The sequence below is a fragment of the Natrix helvetica genome, assembly GCF_964273705.1.
Source record: "Natrix helvetica genome assembly, chromosome: 1".
NCBI lineage: Eukaryota > Metazoa > Chordata > Lepidosauria > Squamata > Natricidae > Natrix > Natrix helvetica.
In genome coordinates, this window is record NC_138548.1 from 144,998,479 (window position 1) to 145,019,692 (window position 21,214).

At 37.3% G+C, this 21,214-nt stretch overlaps 1 protein-coding gene across 1 annotated transcript in view; it reads right to left on the bottom strand.

Annotated features, from left to right (window-relative positions):
- Window positions 1-21,214, bottom strand: part of LRP1B (LDL receptor related protein 1B) — a gene marked incomplete at its 5' end in the record, with an annotated part of 698,113 nt that overhangs the window by 146,544 nt on the left and 530,355 nt on the right. The window contains 8 exons of the mRNA XM_081955361.1: window positions 3,555-3,679; window positions 3,984-4,135; window positions 4,268-4,394; window positions 8,754-8,883; window positions 9,638-9,772; window positions 10,124-10,255; window positions 15,210-15,335; window positions 16,635-16,775. Coding sequence (XP_081811487.1) covers window positions 3,555-3,679; window positions 3,984-4,135; window positions 4,268-4,394; window positions 8,754-8,883; window positions 9,638-9,772; window positions 10,124-10,255; window positions 15,210-15,335; window positions 16,635-16,775 — 1,068 coding nt within the window. The remainder of the gene's footprint in view (window positions 1-3,554; window positions 3,680-3,983; window positions 4,136-4,267; window positions 4,395-8,753; window positions 8,884-9,637; window positions 9,773-10,123; window positions 10,256-15,209; window positions 15,336-16,634; window positions 16,776-21,214) is intronic.

Below are 21,214 nucleotides of genomic sequence, written 5' to 3' on the forward strand. Positions count from 1 at the left end.
ATATTCTGTCCTGGAAGTTTAGCAAACCTTTTGTTATATTCCCTTTTAGCCACTTGGAAAACTTTTGAAGACACTACTGCTACTTTTAAACATCTTTTAAACATTTTCAGATTTGTTCACCCCTCCTGAAAAAATGATTGAAAAGAGGAAACTTTTTACAAATCATATCTTCAATTAAACCAAATGTATACATTAATATGGAAATCTTATTATGACTTGTTTCCTGATAATTGACTATTTTAAGTGCTGTTGCAGGAATGTTCCACTCCTTTCTTAACAGCTTTTCATCACTCGTCTTAATAACAAATACTCAAGACAAATTTCAACTTTCTTTAACTGGATAAAAGATTGTTCATTATTCCTATATAGACTAACCTCAGAGTAAGTGTCACTGACTCTATTTCAGAATAAATATGCATAGATTATTGGCCAAAAACAATGCAGCATATTTTTATCAATATATTTTTCTGTCATGCTTGCAAGAAAGTTCATATTGTGAGTGTGCACATCAAGCATATCAGACACATACACATACACATACACACACACAGATACACGCATTTTATTAGATTGGGACTTTTCTTGCAAAATAGCCACACATTAATACTGACCAGTGGGAGTATAGTTTGAAAACTTTTTTTTTTTTTAAAAAATAAGGTTTTTCCCATTGATAGTAATCTTAGTTATAATGTACTATGGTTGTGATGAGGGTGAGGTTTAGTTAACACTAACCTTATCAATAAGTGTCTGTAATTTTCATGTACCACAGAGATCTCACAGGAAGGAACTGTAGAGGTTCTGTTGTTTAACACCCTTCCCAGGAATACTCAGATCATCTCAAAGAGCTGCCCAATCCTTGCTTGACAATTTCCAATAATGGCATACCCATAACTCTAGTAGACAGGCTTAATAGCCCTCAAAGTCAAAAAATATCTCCTTATTCCAGTTTTGAATCTCTCACAGTAAAGCTTCCACCCAATGGTTTTTGTTCTGTCTCCTGAGCACTATGGAAAATAAATCCACATCCTCTTCCTTCTAACAGTCATTTAAGTATTGGAAAACTACTGTGATATCTCCTCTTTTTCCTCTCTTATTTAGGCTCAGGATATTTAGTTCTTTTAACTATTATTTGTTAGATATAGCCTTCAGGCATACCATCATGTTTCATTCTTCATTGCACTCTTTCAAAATTCTCAATATCCTTTTCTATTGTAGAGGCAAAAAGGCATAATGTTCCAGTTGTGGTCCAACCAATGCAATAAAAGTACAGCTATGGGAAAAAGTCCTGCACACTTTATAGTTTATGACATTTTTTGGATAGGTCATTTATTTTATGATATTTTATGCTAACTGCTATGCAAATATTGTTATATTTAAATAAATACTGGTGGTTTTTAAGTGAAATGCATACGCTTTTTGCAATTTGGTGCTGTTTGGATGGGGATTGTGAACTTTCTTGCATGCTCACAATGCATGCTTACAATGACTATGAAAACAGATTAACTGATGCATACCCAGTGGCATGCATGTTGCAATTACTAAGGCCGATGCTAGTGTTTTGTTAACATTTTTATTGTTTGTGGCCCTGAAAAGGACCATTTAGGTAACCAAACATGGTTACTAATATGAAATTGGTCAGCCCTTATTGCTTATCACCAGGCAGCATCGCTTCTGCAGACACTGTATAAGCCTTTGCACATGATCTTTGGTGATAAGGTGGTGCCAGGCTGATAATGGATTCAATCAGCTCCTGCTTAGTCTTTGGATACTTCTTGCTTATTTTGTAACCAATCTTGGCCCACAAGTTCTCAGTTGGGTTCAAATCTGGGCTCTGAGCTGGCCAATCCAGGAGTTGAACACCATGCTTCTTCATCCACTGCTGGACGGACTTGGCTCGATGACAAGGAGTGTTGTCATCCTGAAAGTAAAAGTCCTTCCCTACAAGTTGCTGAGCTGAAGGAAGCATGGTCTTTTCCAGGACTTCAACATACTGCTTGGAATTCATGATTCCCTGCATGATTTGTATCCAAACAATACCAGAAGCAGCGATAGAGCCCCAGATCATCACATGCAATGGATGTTTCACAGATAGATTCAGGCAGTGTGGCCTAAATTCTTCAGCTGGAAATCTTTGGGCTTACTTATTGCACTGATTCCCAGTCAAGTAGAAATTGCTCTCGTCACTGAAGATGACCTTGGCCCACTGTTTGTTGGTCCATTTGGCATACTTCTTGGCCCATGCACGTCGACAAGAGTGGTGAATGTCTGTGAGCAAAGGTTTACTTTGAGCCCTGCAGCCTTTGAGGCCCCTGGCAAGCAGTCTGTGATGCACTGTGCTTGTGCACACTTTTACATCACATGTTTCACCCCAAATTCTTGTAACCTGAGATGAGGTGAGCTTCCTGTCAGCCATTGAAATGCATTGCAGAGCCCGATCTTGCTGTTTTGTCGACTTTCTTGGTCTTCCAGAAAGGAGCCTGTCATCAACTGAACCAATTATTTGGTATTTTTCAACCACTCTGCTCACTGTGGTGTGATGACATTTCACTCTCTTGGCTATTTCTGTACAGGAGTAACCCTCTTCATGAATCACAATGATGTGATGCCATTCCTCAGTACTGGTGAAAGCAAAGGCCTTCATCCTTGCCCACAGCCAGAGGTAAATTAAATTTTTCGATGCTTTTCATGCCTATTTATAGTCAGAGAGTATGACAACATTGATTAGCTCATAGATTTAGCCTCTGTGCATTTTGATTGGTCAGCCAAAGCTCTCTGCTGATTGGCTATTTTTGATCCTAACATTCTCAAAAATTCAAGTTGTGTTTGTTGTCGCACATAAACTCATTCAAAACCTTAAAAAGACTTTGGTTATATTAATAAAAATTATGCATCTCAATCCGACTACAGAAATTTTCATCAAAGTACTAATTTTGCATGATTTCTATGAGTGAAAAGTTGATTAAACATGTAAATACAGGTTATAACTGAAAGTGTGCAGGACTTTTTCACACAGCTGTAGAAAGATTACTTTCTGTGATCTCAGCATTATATCTACGTTGATGCAGCGCAAGATTACATTGTGTATTTTGATAACTACAGTGTACTGCTGATTCATGTTTAAACTATGGTCTAGTAGGACACCAAGATCCTTCTATTTCACAAGTACTACTGCTGAGCCTTGTTCTACCTATATCTGTGCATCTGATTTTTGTTTCCTACTAGTGCAAAACTGTACATTTCTTACAGTTGAATTTCATTTTGTTGGGAAAATCCTGTGTTTAAGATCCTTTTGAAACCTCCTCCTGTCTTCTGAGGTGTTGAGCAATCTCCTACAGCTTTGAGTCATTTTAAGTTTCTGTGTGTATTGTTTCAAATGTTTTGTTCCTAAAGGAATGGAACTCATCTGGATGTTTTATAAGCTAATGCCAATATCCACCATGGAAAATTTAAATCATTCATTTATTTCAGAATTCATTGTGGTAAATAATAGCATCATCACCACCACACTATCTTCACGTGTACAATCAAGCAGTTAAGTCTCCAATAAGAGTTACCTTTTTCACGATCTCTGTTGAAAACTTTTACTTCCTTCAAGTTTATGCCTAAGCCTGTCCTCATGGATACTGTCTCTGTGGCGTCAATTTTTTTGCTTCGTCTGATAGATCCATTTGCATGAGCTCTGCCAAAAAATGTTGAAGGTATCTGACCCATAGTTCTCAACTAATTAAAAGTGAAAGAGACATTAATATGCAAGGAACATATGGCCTAACAGAAAATGAAGAAACGTAGGTGTTTTGTTTTTAGTTTGCAATGTTGATATAGTTTAGCTATGTTGAATATTAAACTGCCTTTTAAAAAATCCCTATCACTATGTGAGATCCTTTTTGGTGATATTACTGAAGAATAGCTATTTCTATAGGGGTGAAATATCTGGCACAGAAGTAACATTTTGAAACACAAATACTTATAGAAAAATAAATTACCTGTCAGACCAGTAGATGTAAGCCCCAAAGACTGTGACTGAAAACACATCCACATTACTTCCTGACAGCACAATCTCCCGATTTCTTCCACTCTCAAGGTCAATTCTTTCTATCTTGTCCATTCGAGCATCACACCAATATAATTTATTTTCCTAAGAATCAATCAAAAAGTAAACTCCAAATATTGTATCCTATTTTTAATTAAGGCAATAAAATATATTGTGATATTCATATCTTAGCATAATGTAGCATGAATTATATGTAGAAAAAATAGAAAAATTCACCTCAAGATCAACAGAAACTCCATTAGGCCACATGGCACCAGTACCAACAAGAATAGTCTTCTCTGATCCATCTAAACGAGCCTTGCCTATACATGGTGCCTGTCCCCATTCTGTCCAGAATAAATAACTAGAACATGAAAAATATTATGATCAAAAATAAGTTTATTGAAACTAATGGGTTGGAATAGAAGAAAATTTGTGGAAGTTTCCTTCATCACCACCTTTCGCAGTGCAGTCCTTTTCCTTATATAGCTACTCAGAGATATAAGAAACTTCCTGAAATGGCTTAAAAGAGGAGAAATAATCCTATACAAAAATTTAAATAAGTGAAGTTCTAGAAGAGAAATCCTATAGTAAACATTACAACTTTATAAAGGTAGCAATTTTCAGAGATAAATAGGTAGACCTACAAAATATTTCCATTTTTTAAAAAAGAAAAATTGATGATGTCTATTCATTTTAGTTATTGGACTTTTTTCCTTCTTATATGTTAAGACATGCTTCCATATCTGCAAATATACTTTGTGATATTTTTTGTGGTTAAGCTAAAATGTGAAGTTCAGCTTGTAAGTTGTAAAACTTTCATACTCATGTATCCCTGGTCAATTCTAGATAATGTGGTTTTGAACCCTCATCTACTCCTGACAATTTATTAAAGAGGAAAGGCAGAGACATATCTGACATCAGGTTGCATTTCTGACAACCTAAAAAAAAGTTTTCTGTTTCTTCCATTCCTCCAATTAAGTATCATTTCATGTCCAACATCATTTTTCCTGATACCAGAACTGTAACCTGACTATGTTCAAAATTATGGAGACACTGTTGTTTCACCATCATTCCATTCCTCTCCAAGGGGGGAAATTTCCACTAGAGGTGGACATTCACCCTCTTGGACCACTCAATGGATTGGCCAAGAACTAATCATAATGGAATAGCCCTGATTTCTAGAGATGGGCATAGAAATTACCTTAGAGAGGATAGCCAGAAAGCATTAGAAAAATAACAGGTGCAGAAGAAACAAGTATAAGCTCAGATGTAAGAAAAAGAATGAGAGAGAGAGACTCAGACTGACTCCCACAACCTCTTTGGATATATGAGGAAGGGAAGGAAAAAACACAAACTTGAAAGATTGTTTTATTGCCACCTATCTCAAATAAAGTATAGTTCTAATTTTTCTGTGGTCAGTTTCTTGATCTGGTTTACCTCATAGGGTTGACAGTTTTCTGGATATTCTAGGATGAAAGAAAGTGGATGACTCCCTGCCTTTCTAGATTACTTTGTACTTATAGTCTAATTCTAGAGCAGGAAATCTGGTGCCAGGAGGAATTGACTCTAGGATTTTGTTGTACATTCCCTCAAAGCTACAACAGAAGATTCCAGACATTATATCTGAGGAAGCTTTTATGTGTGGATCTCACACAACCTTGATATCACAAACATCTAGCCTGCAACTTGTGAGAATGTAGCCTTAAATAGCAATAATTAATTTGTGTAGTCTATTTCACCCCTTGAAGGCTGGTTTCCTTGACTACTGCCCAATGGGATAAACTGGAAAATTACCTTTCAAAACCAACTTGGGATCATCCAAATGCAGCAATAATAATAGCAGTTTTCTTTCCCATTTTGACAGCTATTTTCCTATTCAAAAGGATATCCTTAAACAACATAAATCCAGGTTTCAATATAGCAGGCTATTACTACAACTACCAAGACTTTTCAGCTCTCTTTGCAGGCCCTTGAAATAGGACAGGGCACAAAATGAACATATTAATATTTTCCCAGCATATTTGCCTGTATTCCTGGAAACCATGATTTGAACAGCATGATATGTTTATTAGGGTAGGACTAAGGAAATATTTAAAATTTATAGATGGAACAATTAACAATGTGCCAGAAAATTAGTCAATTGCCCAGCAAAAAAAATAATAATGAAAGGGAGGGGGGATCCAAGCAGGAGTGACTTTTTCATGATCTGGAAGTTGAGAATACCTATTTAGGACACTAGTTACATGCTCATTACATGATGGCAAACGGTGCTTGGAGGCTAGATTCTAACAGCTAGATAGTAAGAGTTTTATAGTATACAATATAGATTTCCCTTTTCTATTCTCCAGTCTTCATTTGAGATGACACATAGCATTCCTCCTTAGCTCTTAGTTTTCCACTCAGAGATTCCTAAACTAATGAAATTAAAGAACTGAGACTTAATGTGATTATGAAGAGAAGTGCCAGTTGGCAGTCTTGTCTTGGTGCCACACTGTAACAATTCATTACAGATTTCTGGTGATTGGATGCAATCTATATGATTTTATATCTTTTTATATATATATTTGTACTGTATTTTGGTGGGGTTATTTGTGTTGATTTTGTTGTAAGCTTCCCTGAGTTGACTGGTAAGCCTCCCTAATTGATACAAGCATTAAAATAATGGGGGGGGGGAAACCCCACAAACATTTCCCATCTCTGAGAATGACAACAGCATAAACTTTTACATTACTATGTGGTTTGCGATTAAGCATATCTTGTAAAAATGTATTTTATTGGATTGGCTGGACCAGGAAAAAATTCTAGTTGAAGAGCAAGCAGGATTATAGAGATCAGATTTACAATAAATCAGTAGATCATCTTATACTTTTTTATAGAGAAATATTAATATTGGCAAAAACACTCCCTATATTTTGCTTTTGTTGAGTTAAAATCAGTTTTCAGTTCTATTCCAAGCAATAACTTTGGTGGAAAGAATTTTTCATATCTATTGATTGGTGGCTACTTTTCCTAATTTCAACCTGTATAAAAACATAGTAATTCAAGTCAGATGTGAAAGAGTTGGCCATCATTCAAGCCAGAGGTGGGGAACAATGGCCCTTTTATGACTTGTAGACTTCAACTCCGAGAATTCCTGAGCCAATCATACTGGTTCAGGAATTCTGGGAGTTGAAGTCCACACATCATAAGGGAGCCATTGTTCCTCACCCCTGATCCAAGTCATCAACTAGCGAAACAGAGTTGTATTCTAAGTCCTCTGCTGTTTAACCTCTATGTGAATTGTATGCTGTGTGCCTTCAACAAAAAGAACTCCATCCTCACAAACTTAGTAACAGACATTTGGCACTGTATGCCAGTGATGCAGCAATTTTTAAATTTACATTGGGGGGATTCAGAAAGAGTCCTTAGTGGAATTTTATAAGGGAAAAGTATTTGCAGTCATTCACTCTAAGATTCTAACGATGTTTTTTTTTTTTTTTTTAGAATGATCTAGTTACTCCTAATATTGATGACAAATTGGAAATAACACTGAACAAGCTCCTTTTTTTTCTCCCTCCTCCCCACCACTATTTAATCATATCTAATTCTGGGAGATGGCCCTGTAGTTTTCTTAGCAAGGTTTTTCAGATGTGATTTGCCCTAGTCTTCTTCCTAGGGCTGAGAGAAAGCAACTGACCCAATATCACCCAGCTGGCTTTGTGGCCCATGCAGGACTAGAACTCCCAATCTCCTAGTTTCTAGCCTGATACTTTAAGCACTACATCAAATTGACTCTCTAATTTTCAAATACCATGGCACAATTTTTTAAGCTTTTCAAGCTGGGAGACAAAAAAAAAAAGACTTATTTCTGCTTGAAGCTAACAATAGCACCAAAGCAATTGACCTCCCCCCCCCCAATTCAAATGGAGGTAAATGCATACATGTCACCATAAAGATTTTTTTAAACTTAAACTGTATCTAAAATGTATAGAGCAAAACACAGGTTTTACCAACACACTTGCATATCCCAACTAATTTTCAAACATTTTTAAAGTGGTATTTAAATGGAAACTGGTATGATTCCCTTGGAGGTGGAAATCCATGCTAACTGTTTTACTCTTTTCCAGGGGTGCACTGGTTCCGTTTATGGCTTTAAAAAAGGTAAGGAGATAAGTAGATTATCATAATCAAAAATGTCTCTAATACTCCCAGTGGCAAGCTTCTTTAAAAAAAAACATACTTATATCCTATTCTGTCTGTTCACATTATAGTATAGTATGTTATATTATATTATATTATATTATACATAATTAAAGTTTAAATGTTCATTATCAACTTATTGAGTACATGAAGCACAGGTCTACCTAATCATTTGAAAATGCTGAAATAAATCTAGGTGAAAAAATTCATTTCAGTATTAACTGTACTTCCTTTTTAACATAATCTTGTAATTGAAGATGCAACAAAATATACTATTTAAATTTATTTTTTCGTGAGTGCTAAAAGAAATTTGCATATATAAACAGCCCATAAAACAGCATGCTAAATTAGATCAACATGATTCCGTTTATGCTATTGTTGCAGCAGTATTTTAAAGCTTTAGTGGCTTGTAGACTAGTATTAAATTTACATTGTAGCTTCCTAGATCCATTTTACACACTATTCCTCATCAGCTTTTCAGTGTTTTAAGATGCTTTTTAAGAAATGTATTCACTTGCATGCATATCAATTATCAAATTACCCTTTTCCGGGGTGCACTGCTATAGACCTTGGCTGATCCAGACCTTGAGATATGACAACATAGCGAAAAGAGCCATTAAGCCTAGAAACTTCAATAAAATTGAAGCCATGATCTGTCCAATATATATTACCTGGAAGTAATAAGAAAATGCAATTATGGAGTTATAAAACTATCATTAAACATATCAGTTATGACTACAAACAAAATAAATAAATATTAATATCATTTTTTTGCAAATTAAATTACTAAAAAGCAAAATCATTGGGCATATTTATACTATTCTATTCAAATAATTTTTCTTCCTGCAATCTTCCTTATGTTAAAAATACATCTACAATATAGTGGAACAATTCATGGTCGGCCAAATCACATGACCCCTTTTTGTCAACCTAAAACCCAATTTTGTCAGAAGCATCTTCTCCCCTTATATTTAACTTGTTAAAATGTCAATCACCATTTTTGACAGTGCATTTTTTCATATTTGTGGGGACACAGGGTAAAAGTGATTAATCCATTGCAGCTTCAATGTACCTATTTTGAGTAAAAAAAAAAAAATATTCGTCCCACCATCACCATGCGATTGGCTATGTGTTTCATTTGTATTTCTTGGAGAATTTAAAATAGAGTACAATAAAATAAAAAGTACAGTTGTCAGAGGAAAAGCAACCCACATGCTATAGAGAGAAAAAAAGTGTCTGCTTTTTTTTTAAAGGATGTTTTTTTAAACTACTGAATAAAATTGTTGTTTTCTTATTTTATTTGTTAATTCTAGATGTAAAATAAATACATTTACTGTTGTAAAGAAAGCTGAAAGAATTGCTTGGTTATAAATCAGAAAGATAAAGTAAAATAATTATAAATAATAAAATAACAAGAAAACCTACCCGCTATCCAATCCACTGCAATGCCTTCCACTCTTCCCAAACCATTTGTAATGATATCTTCTTTCCATGTCTGATCTCTGCTAGCTCTGCTTATTTTATTGAATCCCATGTCAGTCCAGTAGATTGTATCATTTCCTATAGAATAAATATTAGGCAAATTCCTTGTGTGTCCAATCACACTTGGCCAATAAAGAATTATATTCTATTCTATTTTATTTATTGGGCATGCTCAGATCTTTTACTTTGAAGTACTTCTATGACATTTTTTTCTGCAATTCACCTTTGCTCTTTCCATTTGTAAATGTTTGGGTACAATACTTACTGAAAATCAGTATACATGTCGTATGCATTTCTCCCCCCTTTTACATTTCTGCACCTGTTTTTCTTAACGTAGATCTACGTAACTGAGAACGAAGAGTAGTGATCCTGTGTAACTTTGAGACTTCCAAAATTACAGGGCTTTTATAAGGTAAAACATTTATTTACCTGCATGAAAGTCTATACCAACAGCAAAAGATGTCCCTGTTATAGGCATTAGTGCATCTGTTTTATCATTTGGATCAAGAGGGATTCCCCTTATTCCTTCATGAATAGAATACAAGAGAAATGACTCTATACCTAAAGAAAAATAATATTATTTCAAAAATATTAACCATGATTATGACAATAAGCAGTTATAAAATTAGTCAGATATCTGAAGCCAAAAGACAAACTTAGTCAGTTATATTATATGAGGTGGGAGGAATCATCAAGAAAGAAAATAAAAAAAAATCAATGTAGAATAACCAGATTCTCATTAAAGGCTGGTACAGGTAGTCCTCAACTTATGACAACAACTGAGCCCAAAATTTCCACTGCTAAGCAAGGCCATTGTTAGGTTTTTGCCCCATTTTACAATATTTTTTCCCCATAGTTGTTAAGCCAGCCACATGGCCATTAAGAGAAACCAACTTCTCCCATTGACTTTAGTTGTCAGAAACCAGCTGTGAAGATTACAAATGATGATCACATGATTCACATGACACTTTATTACATCTTTTTGGAACTGTAACCTACATCTGTCTAAAGATGCTCTTAAGAAGCTTGATTCTACTGTCACATACATCTATTAAATTTGGACTTCAGTGAATGATCTGAGATTTTAAGCTTCTAACCATGATCACATCAACATTCTTTGCAAGTAGTCTGAAAGTTAATGTTCAAGTCATCAAGTTAAATTTAATTAAGAATTTGTCCTAGAGGAGATCACTTCCGGTTTCCGAAGGGGACGGACGTTGGTCTGCTCTTTGCTTCTCCGGTGGGCTCCTTTTAGGAGCACAGGCAGTCTTGGAGGGACCACCTGTTGTAGGGCGTCTTGCTGGAACCCCCCCGGATAGGCGGCAGCCATGGGGGGGTCTCCAGTTTCGCCTTAGGAGCCGGGGAGCGTAGAGGGTGCATAACAGCACCTTCGCTGAATGGATTCCGGAAGGAAAGAGTTAACTACATGCAGCGGCTGAAGTGCTGGAGGTGAGAAATTTGCTCCAATCTCCTTAATTGGTTTTAACTGACGAGTAGCGGCTTTTTTTACAAGTTGTGGATTCAATCTGTTTGAAGTAGGAAGATTGGAGGGGGGTTGCTTTTTTTCTTCTACCCCTCTCAGGCAAAGCGGCATTTGGACTGTCTCTCAATCTCAGAATGGAGATAGAGAGCAAAAAATTGAATTAGCCACTTGAACTAACTATGTGAAAAGATTTATATCATAACTGCAAGAGCTGATTGCTGAGTTGTTTTGAAAGCTTTATGAAAGTTTTTAATGTTCTGCTCCTGATCCCGAGGAGGACCCAAGATGGTCTGCTTCATTCTTCTTCTTCACACTTATAAATGAAGTCTGCCTTTTGAAGAAAGTCCTTTGACCTTTGAAGAAAGTCTGGTTTTATATTATCCCCCCTGAAGGACTCTTGGAGCCTCTCCTATTACATGGTCTTTCTGGATTTGGACTATTTGATTTATTTTCTTCTTTTTTTTGAGTGACTTCTTGGCTTGGAACTGTGACAGAGGGTTAATTTTCACTTTTGGATTTGCCTGTCTTCTCGGACTCGCTCGGCTGTGTGCTTCACAGACACCATTTCTTTTGCAAAAGATTTATACTCTTTCTGAACTTAGACAATGGGGCCCAGAAAACAACCTACAGGCAAAGCAGCCTCAGCACCGACTTCTACTGGATCCAGTCCAACGATTCAACAGACAAAAAATTAATCATTTTTACAAGAAAAGACTGGAGAGAGTTCAAAAGATTTATCTGTTACTCAAATGTTTCAAGCTATTATGCAGGGACAAAATGAGTTGAAAAAGGAGGTAGCAGATTTTAGAAATGAGCTTAAAAGCAACAAATAACAGAAAATAAACAGAGAATTGGTGTACTGGAGGAGGGTACGGCTGGGGTGGGGGAGGTGGTTAAGGCAGTCCAGAAGGGGAATATAGAATTGGAAAATTTTATGGCAAAGATAGAACTTGAAAGAATGTCCTTCTTTCTCAGATTCCAGAACCTACCGGAGACAGAACATGAAGATCTTAAGGATATTATGAGTACAATTTTAGCAGAATATATTAAAACAGATAAAGAACATTTGTGGTGGGATATGGATCTGGTTTATAGGATTACCGTATATACTTGAGTATAAGCCGACTCGAGTATAAGCCGAGAGCCCTAATTTTACCCCAAAAAACTGGAAAAAGTTATTGACTCGACTATAAGCCGAGGCTGGGAAATGCAGCAGCTCACGGTAAATTTCAAAAATAAAAATACAGGTAGATAACAATAAAATTGCTTTAATTGAGGCATGTGGAAAAGAGGCTCACTCACTATTCATGCATCCTCTCGTAATACAGATCATCAAATAAAAAGCTCTTCTCTCTTGAAGGGAGAAAGGCGGCGTGTTGAGGGATAACGAGAGGGAGACTACATTTCCCAGAACGCTTTGCCTAGGAGCTTGCTTTTGGATTGGCCGCCGCCCGGCCCAATTCGGGCCGGGAAAGTGGCGTGGATAACGGCCGCTAGCAGGTAGACGGGAGGTATTGAAGGGCGCTGTTGGGAAGCCAATGCATCGCTACGGCTCTTAAGGCTGCACCTGTCTGCGGGGAGCTGCCTCCTCTTCCTCCTTTGTTTCCAGTTCGGGGGAAGCCAGAAGAAGAAGGAGGTAGATCCCTCTTCACCTGCCCCATCTTTCCTTCTTCCCCGGGAGCACCGATAAGACCGGGCAGTTGTGTCCCCCACCCTTCCCTCCACGCTGCTGGCGCCCTTGCTTTATTTGAGTGCATCGCTGCTGCTTTCCTTTCTCGTCCCCACTTATGCCATTCTGAGTCCTCGCTTTCCTTACCCTGTGCGCGTTTTGTATTTTACGCCCGCCATTGCAACGCCACCGCGTCCTCCCGCTCCGCCTGGAGCTCCCCGGGAAGCCGGCGGCGCTGCGCTCCGTCTGCCCACAGCTGCAACGCCATCGCGTCCTCCCGCTCTGCCTGGAGCGCCCCGGGAAGCCGGCGGTGCTGCGCTCCGTCTGCCCACCGCTGCAACGCCACCGCGTCCTCCCGCTCCGCCTGGAGTGCCCCAGGAAGCCGGCGCCTTCCCGAAGCCCCCGGTGCGCCTCCCACCCCCGCGGCACCTGCTTCCCTTCAGTCGAGCCTTTTCCCGCTGCCCTTCGAGCTCCTCCTCGGGAGGAAGGCAGGAGGCCAGCATGGAGAGGGAAAAGGACCAGGCGGAGCGGGAGGACGCGGTGGCGTTGCAGCAGCGGGCAGACGGAGCGCAGCGCCGCCGGCTTCCCGGGGCGCTCCAGGCGGAGTGGGAGGACGCGGTGGCGTTGCAGCGGCAGGCAGACGGAGCACAGCGCCGCCGGCTTCCCGGGGCGCTCCAGGCGGAGCAGGACGACGCGGTGGCATTGCAGCGGCAGGCGTAAAATACAAAACGCGCACAGGGCAAGGAAAGCGAGGACTCAGAATGGCATAAGTGGGGACGAGAAAGGAAAGCAGCAGCGATGCACTCAAATAAAGCAAGGGCGCCAGCAGCGTGGAGGGAAGGGTGTGTTACCCCTGCCCCCTCCTTCTTCGCCGTGCTTTTGAGGAGCCATGAGGCCGTGGGAGCCAGTAGGAAGGTGGCGGAGGGGGTGGGAGCGATCCCGGAAACACCGAAGCCTCGGTGTTCTTTTTTTTTTTTTTTGTTCACTGGAGTATAAGCCAAAGTGGATTTTTCAGCCCAAAAAGTGGGCTGAAAAATTCGGCTTATACTCAAGTATATACGGTAATTCAGCATACGCCAGAACACATAATGTTCCAAGGGAAGTACATGTTAAATTTCTTAGGATGACCACCAGGCAGGGATGAGATTCTAGGGGCTCAGAGGGGGGGACCACTAAAATATAAAGATAAATAAATTGCCATTCTTAAGCAAATTCCGAAAAAAATAAGAGATAAGAGGAGGAGGTATTCCTCCTTATCAAAGAAATTATATAATAAGGGAATTTGGTTTAGATGGTTATTGCCAAAAGGAATGCTGATCTTCTGGGAGGGAAACAGAATTAGAATTAACGCAGTTATGGAGGCAGAGGCCTTCATTAAAAAACATAGTGCCCTCCTAGAGGACGGAAATATAAGAAGTAGTGAAAAAAGCGACAACACATGAAGGAGGGAGGGGCTGCGGCTCCACCTGGGGACAAGGGGGAGGGAACAATAATGGAAAGACTCAGGCCCAAAAATAAATATATCTGGAATATCATTCTAATTGTTGATATATTAGAAAGTGGCAAAAGAGATGATTGAACACATGGTTGATACAATGTATAATAAGATGCTGTTTCTGCTTATCTTTTATCTTTATTTTATTTTTTTCTGTAAAAAGTTGTGAGAATTGGAGAGATTCCTACCTCTAGCATGATGGAGCTGCCAAAATATTTTTTTTTGTATATCCACCTACCCTTTTCCCTAATTTTTTTTAAAAACCAATAAAATTCTTTTTTAAAAAAGAATTTGTCCTAGAAATATAATTTGAAAAATTGATTAATTTTTTATTTATTTTATCATCAATAAACTGAAATCAATGAATTGATTTTGCAACTATTTTAAATAATAATTTTAGCACCCACCAATGATTGTGCAAATACCCTGCTTTTACTTCTGTCAATATATCTCTGAATAAAATACAACACAGATAAACAAAATGTGTGTATGTGTTAAAGACACTTGTTTATCCCTATTTATGATGCTCAGAATGTTCACATTTGGTAAACATTTAGAGAATGTATAAATTACTAACTGTAGAATTATACAACCAAAGATTATATATATTTATTATATAAATTCAGCAACAAAATTAGTGAAGAATTGAATCTATTTTTTTAAAAAAAACCAACCAACCAACCAACCAACCAACCAACCAACCAACCAACCAACCAAACCCTAACCCACCCTCAGAAAACACAATCACAAAGACCCAAAGCATGATAATCCTTTTTTTTGCTACCGATAATAAAATTGACTTTGGGATTATTAAATTTGTATTTTAATTTGCTTTACTTAGTCCTTGAAAATAAATAAATGATTATACCTTGACATGTCATACGATTTTTCTGAAGATTATAACCTACAGTACACAAGCATGTTCGAGTGGATTCTGAAGTTGGTAAGCAAAGTTGGGAACATCCTCCATTATTGATCTGACAAGAATTGCTACCTATTAAAAATACAACAACAATGAAGTTTTACAAAATTGTATTGAAGATTATATTTATATCTTAGTAGGTAGAAGCAACTGATGAACCTTGTCTGGCCTTGAAAGCTAAGCAGGATTGTTATGATCAGTATTTGTGTGGAAGACCTCCATGGCATAGTTTAGCTGTAAGTATAGTTACGCAGTGAGCAGAAATCAAACTCAGTTTGAAGTTACCGTACTAATTAGTTTCATACTGCATTAATTAAAAAAAAGTCATCTGCCCTGTAACATAGAGTATGCCTGACATACCTTTCTGTTTTGAAGTAAAAATAGCAAATTACCACTAGCAAATTACCACTTGACCACTATTAGGAATTCAGAATTTGCTTTAAGTAATTGTCCAATAATAAAGTTAGCTCAAAAAAGTCTTGGTTTTTTTAAATGGGAAAAGAAAGTACGCATTTTGATTAACACGTTGAGCTAAAGCCTCCTAGGATCACTGTGTGAGATAGGCAGCTAAATAGATGAAATAACAAACAAAAATACTTGTCACTAGTTATTGAGTACTTACGAGTTTGCCTAATTGATTTTAGGCTCAACTTGTCAGCTGAAGCCTGAATGCAATTGCATTCAAGGTTTTAAGTTTTGATAATATGGAGAGATTTTAAAGCCTGCCTGATTCACTCATACAAAGTTTGGATGATGATGTAGACTCAATTTTTTCTTACCAATCAACATATAAAGCCATGAATAAATTAATATTATTTATAAGTTCAGTGCAAGAAGTTCTGACCTTATCAGGAAAACTGAGCAACAGGATTAAGTTATAAAGAATATATTACAAAGAATATATATTGAAGATAATTTAAGGTAGATAATAAACTAAGCAATGATGTCTTTGGTTTTAATTAAGACACTGGAAGTAACATCAACCAACATCATTCTACAAAGCAATATTAATAAAACACACTGTATCCATTTTCAGTTGCTCCAAAGCAAAATGTTCATGGATGCATAAAGAACTTTTATCAACAGAAACCCACAAGCTATAAAGATAATTATTATAGAAAGGTAGGCCATTATTTTGTTTTGTTTTGTTTTATCTTCCAGTAGTTCTCTGTCATTGCCACTTAATGTCTTAGGGTTTTCCAATAATTTGGAAATTTCGGGGAGGGCACAGATAACTATGGAAAAAGAAGGAAGTAGTAAAAAAAATCACTTTAGTTCATAGGAGGTAAAGTATATTATTCCATAAAGAGATTTTTTAAGGATTTCTGGATTTATGTATTTTATTATTCAAAATCTTAACGTATGATTTACCTTTCTGTCCTGCTTTGTCATACACTTTCATATGTACAACTCCTGAAGTTTTGTTTCGCAAAACTGTAGGATTCCTTCCATCTTTTTTATTGCAGGTGCCCAGTTGGCCTAAATTATGGTCTGCCCACCATAACTTTTTATCTGTAAAAATAAAGCATTTCCATTTAAAAATTAATAAACATACTATATACATACATACATACATACATACACACACATACACACACACACACATACATACATACATACAAAACAAGTTTGTAAAACTAGAAAAAAAAGCTAAAAAATGCAGTAATCTAATCAGCAGATGATTTAAGTCATAAATCATGACGCTATGTTGTCTTAGTCTATTATGGGCCTCCATGCTACAATGCCAACTATTCCCCTTACAACTTTGAATCAAGAACAAGTCTCAAACACAAATCTATTGGTTTGAAGAGTGTGCAATTTCAGTTACAAAAGTCTGTTCTTCTAATTCTCATGCTGAGAGCTACCTAAACACAGCATCACCATCTTATCTGTATTCAGTTTCAGTTTATTAGCTTTCCTTTAGTCCAGGGGTGTCAAATGATGACATAAGGACATGAGTTTGACACCCCTGCTTTTGTCCATTACTACTTCCATTTAACTATCAAATTCCTTAATTATGGGTCCTGATACAGATGGAAAGATGAAATAAAGTTACATGTTATGAGCACATTAATATAATTGAATTCCAAATCACTGAATGACTATTTCCAGGAATATCATGTAATTATTGAACACAAAGGAGAAAAAGAATAAAATAACCCATGGAATTAAAAATATAAACAACCTAAGGATCTCAGGCTTTTTCCCTAATAGTGACCTTGAGACAGTGTAGGACTGTGAATCCAATTCTCAATCATTAATATACTCTTAGCAATATTCTATGATTACCAAAATTCACTGAGAAATCCATAAAAAGTGACCAATGTCTTCTAAAAATATTTTTTAAAGGCAATTTATTATTTTAACCCATTTATTGTAAGTTGCTTTGGAGAATCTTCAGAGATACTATGTAAGGATAAGGCACAATTCTATTAAAGTGCTGCTGACAAGTAGTATGAAAGCATCCAGGTAGTATCTTGAAGCATTTTTCTTGTCTTAGTCTGAACACATGCATGTCCATATGTTGAATATGCATTGCACTAAGCCAAGCTTTGCTGTCACAGGAGGATGGGGTGGAATAGTAATTTGCTGTGATTCTACCTTTATTCACAGAAGGATGAGACATAAGGTCTGGAGGATTTGGTAGTGAGATTCAGGCACAGACATAATATTTTGCATCCGTGTACAAATCTGGAAACAGAAGGAACTACTGAGCTGATATTTGCTACAGCTGCAGTAATACCATTGCAGATAATGTAGCAAACTGTGATGCACCATGCACATATGCGGAAGCGCCAGAAGCTTTAAAACATGGTAAGGAGCTCAGGCGAGCGGGCGGGCCCTCCGGAGCACCGTACCGGAATGGTATCCTGTGCTCTGGGCAGGCTCCGGTATGGCCATACCAGGGCGTACTGCCTGCAACCCACCACTGATGTATATGTATATGTATATGTGGTATACTGCTGGTTCGCCCCGGTTCAGGTAAACCAGTGGTGGTGGCAGTGGGAGGCTCCTCCCACCTGCCCAGACATCATCACAGATGCTTGGCACATGTGCAGAAGGTTCTTCGCATGCCAGAAGTGCCACATACGAGCGCTCCCGGTTCCAAACCAGTAGCAAAGCTAAGAGGATTTCATGCCAGATATGTATATGTACACATGACAAAATCACACAAATGCCACATGACATACTTGCATTATTTATATGTCAGCTACATATTGTAGCATTTATGTGATGATGATGTCATGCATATGTTTCTATTTGATCTCTGTGTTCCTTTTGAGGACACATAACTGTGTGGTATTCCATGGAGTTCTTCATCAACTCACATTCCAATCTGCATCATAATGATGCAATACATCACAATCACTTTATCACTTTATGCAAATATGAAATCAGAGAAAGCCTGTTGGATTTCCTGTTGAAGTTTTATATATCTACTGGGGCATTTATATTGTTAGATGTCAATGTTGAATCAATCATTCAATATCTCAATATTTCCTTCATTGTTTTATGAAGACTGTATAGCACTAATATTAAAATCTGACAGAAAGAATCTAGAAGATATGGATGCTATAGACCAACATCTGTATGCTAAAGTATCTATATGCTATAGTATAGCAAGATCTATGCTAAAATATTAACTGCAACATGAGCAACAGAAAATAATACTACCTTCAAAGCATCTAGGTTAACTGGATTCAGAAAAAAATAAAATATTTTTAATAACAACTTTATTAAAATGTACAAATGCAAAGATAAAAGACTGATACAAACTAAGGGTAATATAACTTACTTTATTGGATTTGTCAACCGCTCCCTCTCCCCAAGGGGACTCGGGGCGGTGTACAGACAGAATAAAAACATTATATACAACAATTACAAAACCCCATAAAACAAATTAAAAACAAGTCTGTACAATAGTGCAAGAATTAATTAGTGATTAAAACCAGATTAAAATACCCCAATTTAAAATAACCGGCCAGGAAAGTCAAGGGATTAGATCATGATTGTGATTGGGCCTGGCCAGCTAATTGGAACAGGTGGGTCTTGAGTTTCTTACGGAAGGAGCGGAGAAAAAGAAAAAGAAAAGTCCAAAGAGACAGGGAAAAAGATATATGAAAGATAATTTCCTGCATCCTTCAGAGAAGTATAAACAGTTTCAACAACTGAACACCTTCTCTAACATTTCAATTTCAGAAAATCATCTTTTCTTCCTACACCTTATCTCTTATCAATTATCAAATTGTAAAAACTCATCATTTAATTCTAATTGGAAAAAGCCTATTCAGAGCTACTAGAAATAGTAACACACACACACACACACACACACACACACAGGCACACAAATACATATTTGCATTAGCTCAGGGGTGTCAAACTCAAGGCCCGGGAGCCAGATCCAGTCCACATGGTATTTAGATCTGCCCCATGGGGCCACCCTAGAAACAGTGAAGGACCGGCTCGGTCCTTCTGCCAGCTAAAATGAGCTCCTGAACTCCATTTTTGGCTGCCACGGCCTCCTGCAATCCTCTGCCGGTGAAAATGGAGCTTGGAATGAAACACACGAGCTCCATTTTCACTGGCAGAGGGTTGCAGGCTGTGGCAGCTGAAAACAGCTCGGGAGCCCTTCTTTCGCTGGCAGAATGCTTGGGCCACCACAGGTGCCCCCAACAGGAGTGACGTCAACCTGGCCACACCCACCCTGGCCACCCAAGATCAAACACAATGCTGATGCGGCCCTCAATGAAATCAAGTTTGACACCCAGCATTAGCCTTACTAAAAGAAAATCAGTTTCGTAATTCAACTATTCACTTTATCTAAGAAATAAAGCAAAAGAAATCTCTGCCCACTTACAAACAGATCTGCATCATTCTGTCCTGGTCAAAAAGAGACGTCTGAGCCTCAAGAAATCTCAGTATGTATATTTTAACACTGATTGAATAAGTTCACTTTGCAGACTTTCTGTCTGCTTTTAAAAAGTTTGATCTTTTTAAAATTAAATAATGTCCCACAAGATGATTTTTTAATCATTTTATCTTTGTCTTCTCTCAGAAACAATTTTGTTGGTTTCATAAATTCCTTTTGTAAATCCAAAATAGGAAGCTTTTCTGTATCACTCTTTTTGGTTTATTATTTGTATGTCCCCTTTAATTATCAAGAAATCTGTTTTCATTTGTAATTTTATTTTGGCATCTTTTTCCATATCACTTATGAACTGCCATTTTTAAATCAATTTTCTGATTCACATCATTTTTTTGCATATCCCTTTTGTAATCCAGCAGTTTTTTAAACTCCAAATCCACATTTAGAATAGTTGGCTTTATACAATAAAATCTGGTGTTCTTCTATATGTTCTATTATAGTTTCAAACAATCTTGTACTTTCTGAGTACATTGTTTTTAAACAGGCTTAACTTCTTTTGTAGTCAAATATTGTTCCATTATATTGAGGGGTCTCTTCTTATTAGAATAATGAAATATTTTTTCTTCTCTGAGCCATGTTCATTCTGCCATTGCTGCTCCCAGAAGTCAAAAAAACGATAAATTTTTACAAAATGTACCAGGTGGTTGATATTATTATGGATATAGCTGCAGATAAATTAGTATCACTTGCTCATGTTTGTTGGATGTAGAAAAGGTCTTTGAAATGGAACAGATTCAATTTACAAAGTGTATTTTCAGATAATCGCATATATATATATATATATATATATATATATATATATATATATATATATATGTGTGTGTGTGTGTGTGTGTGTGTGTGTGTGTGTGTGTGTGTATGTATGTATGTATGTATGTATGTATGTATGTATGTATGTATGTCTTTGGTTGTTCGGGTTTTCTCCCGCGTAGAATTGGAAGTATCTTCACGACGTTTCAATGAAGTCTCATTCATCATCTTCAGGCTGGTGCTTCCGGCTTGGTGCTTCCAGGAGCAATGTGAG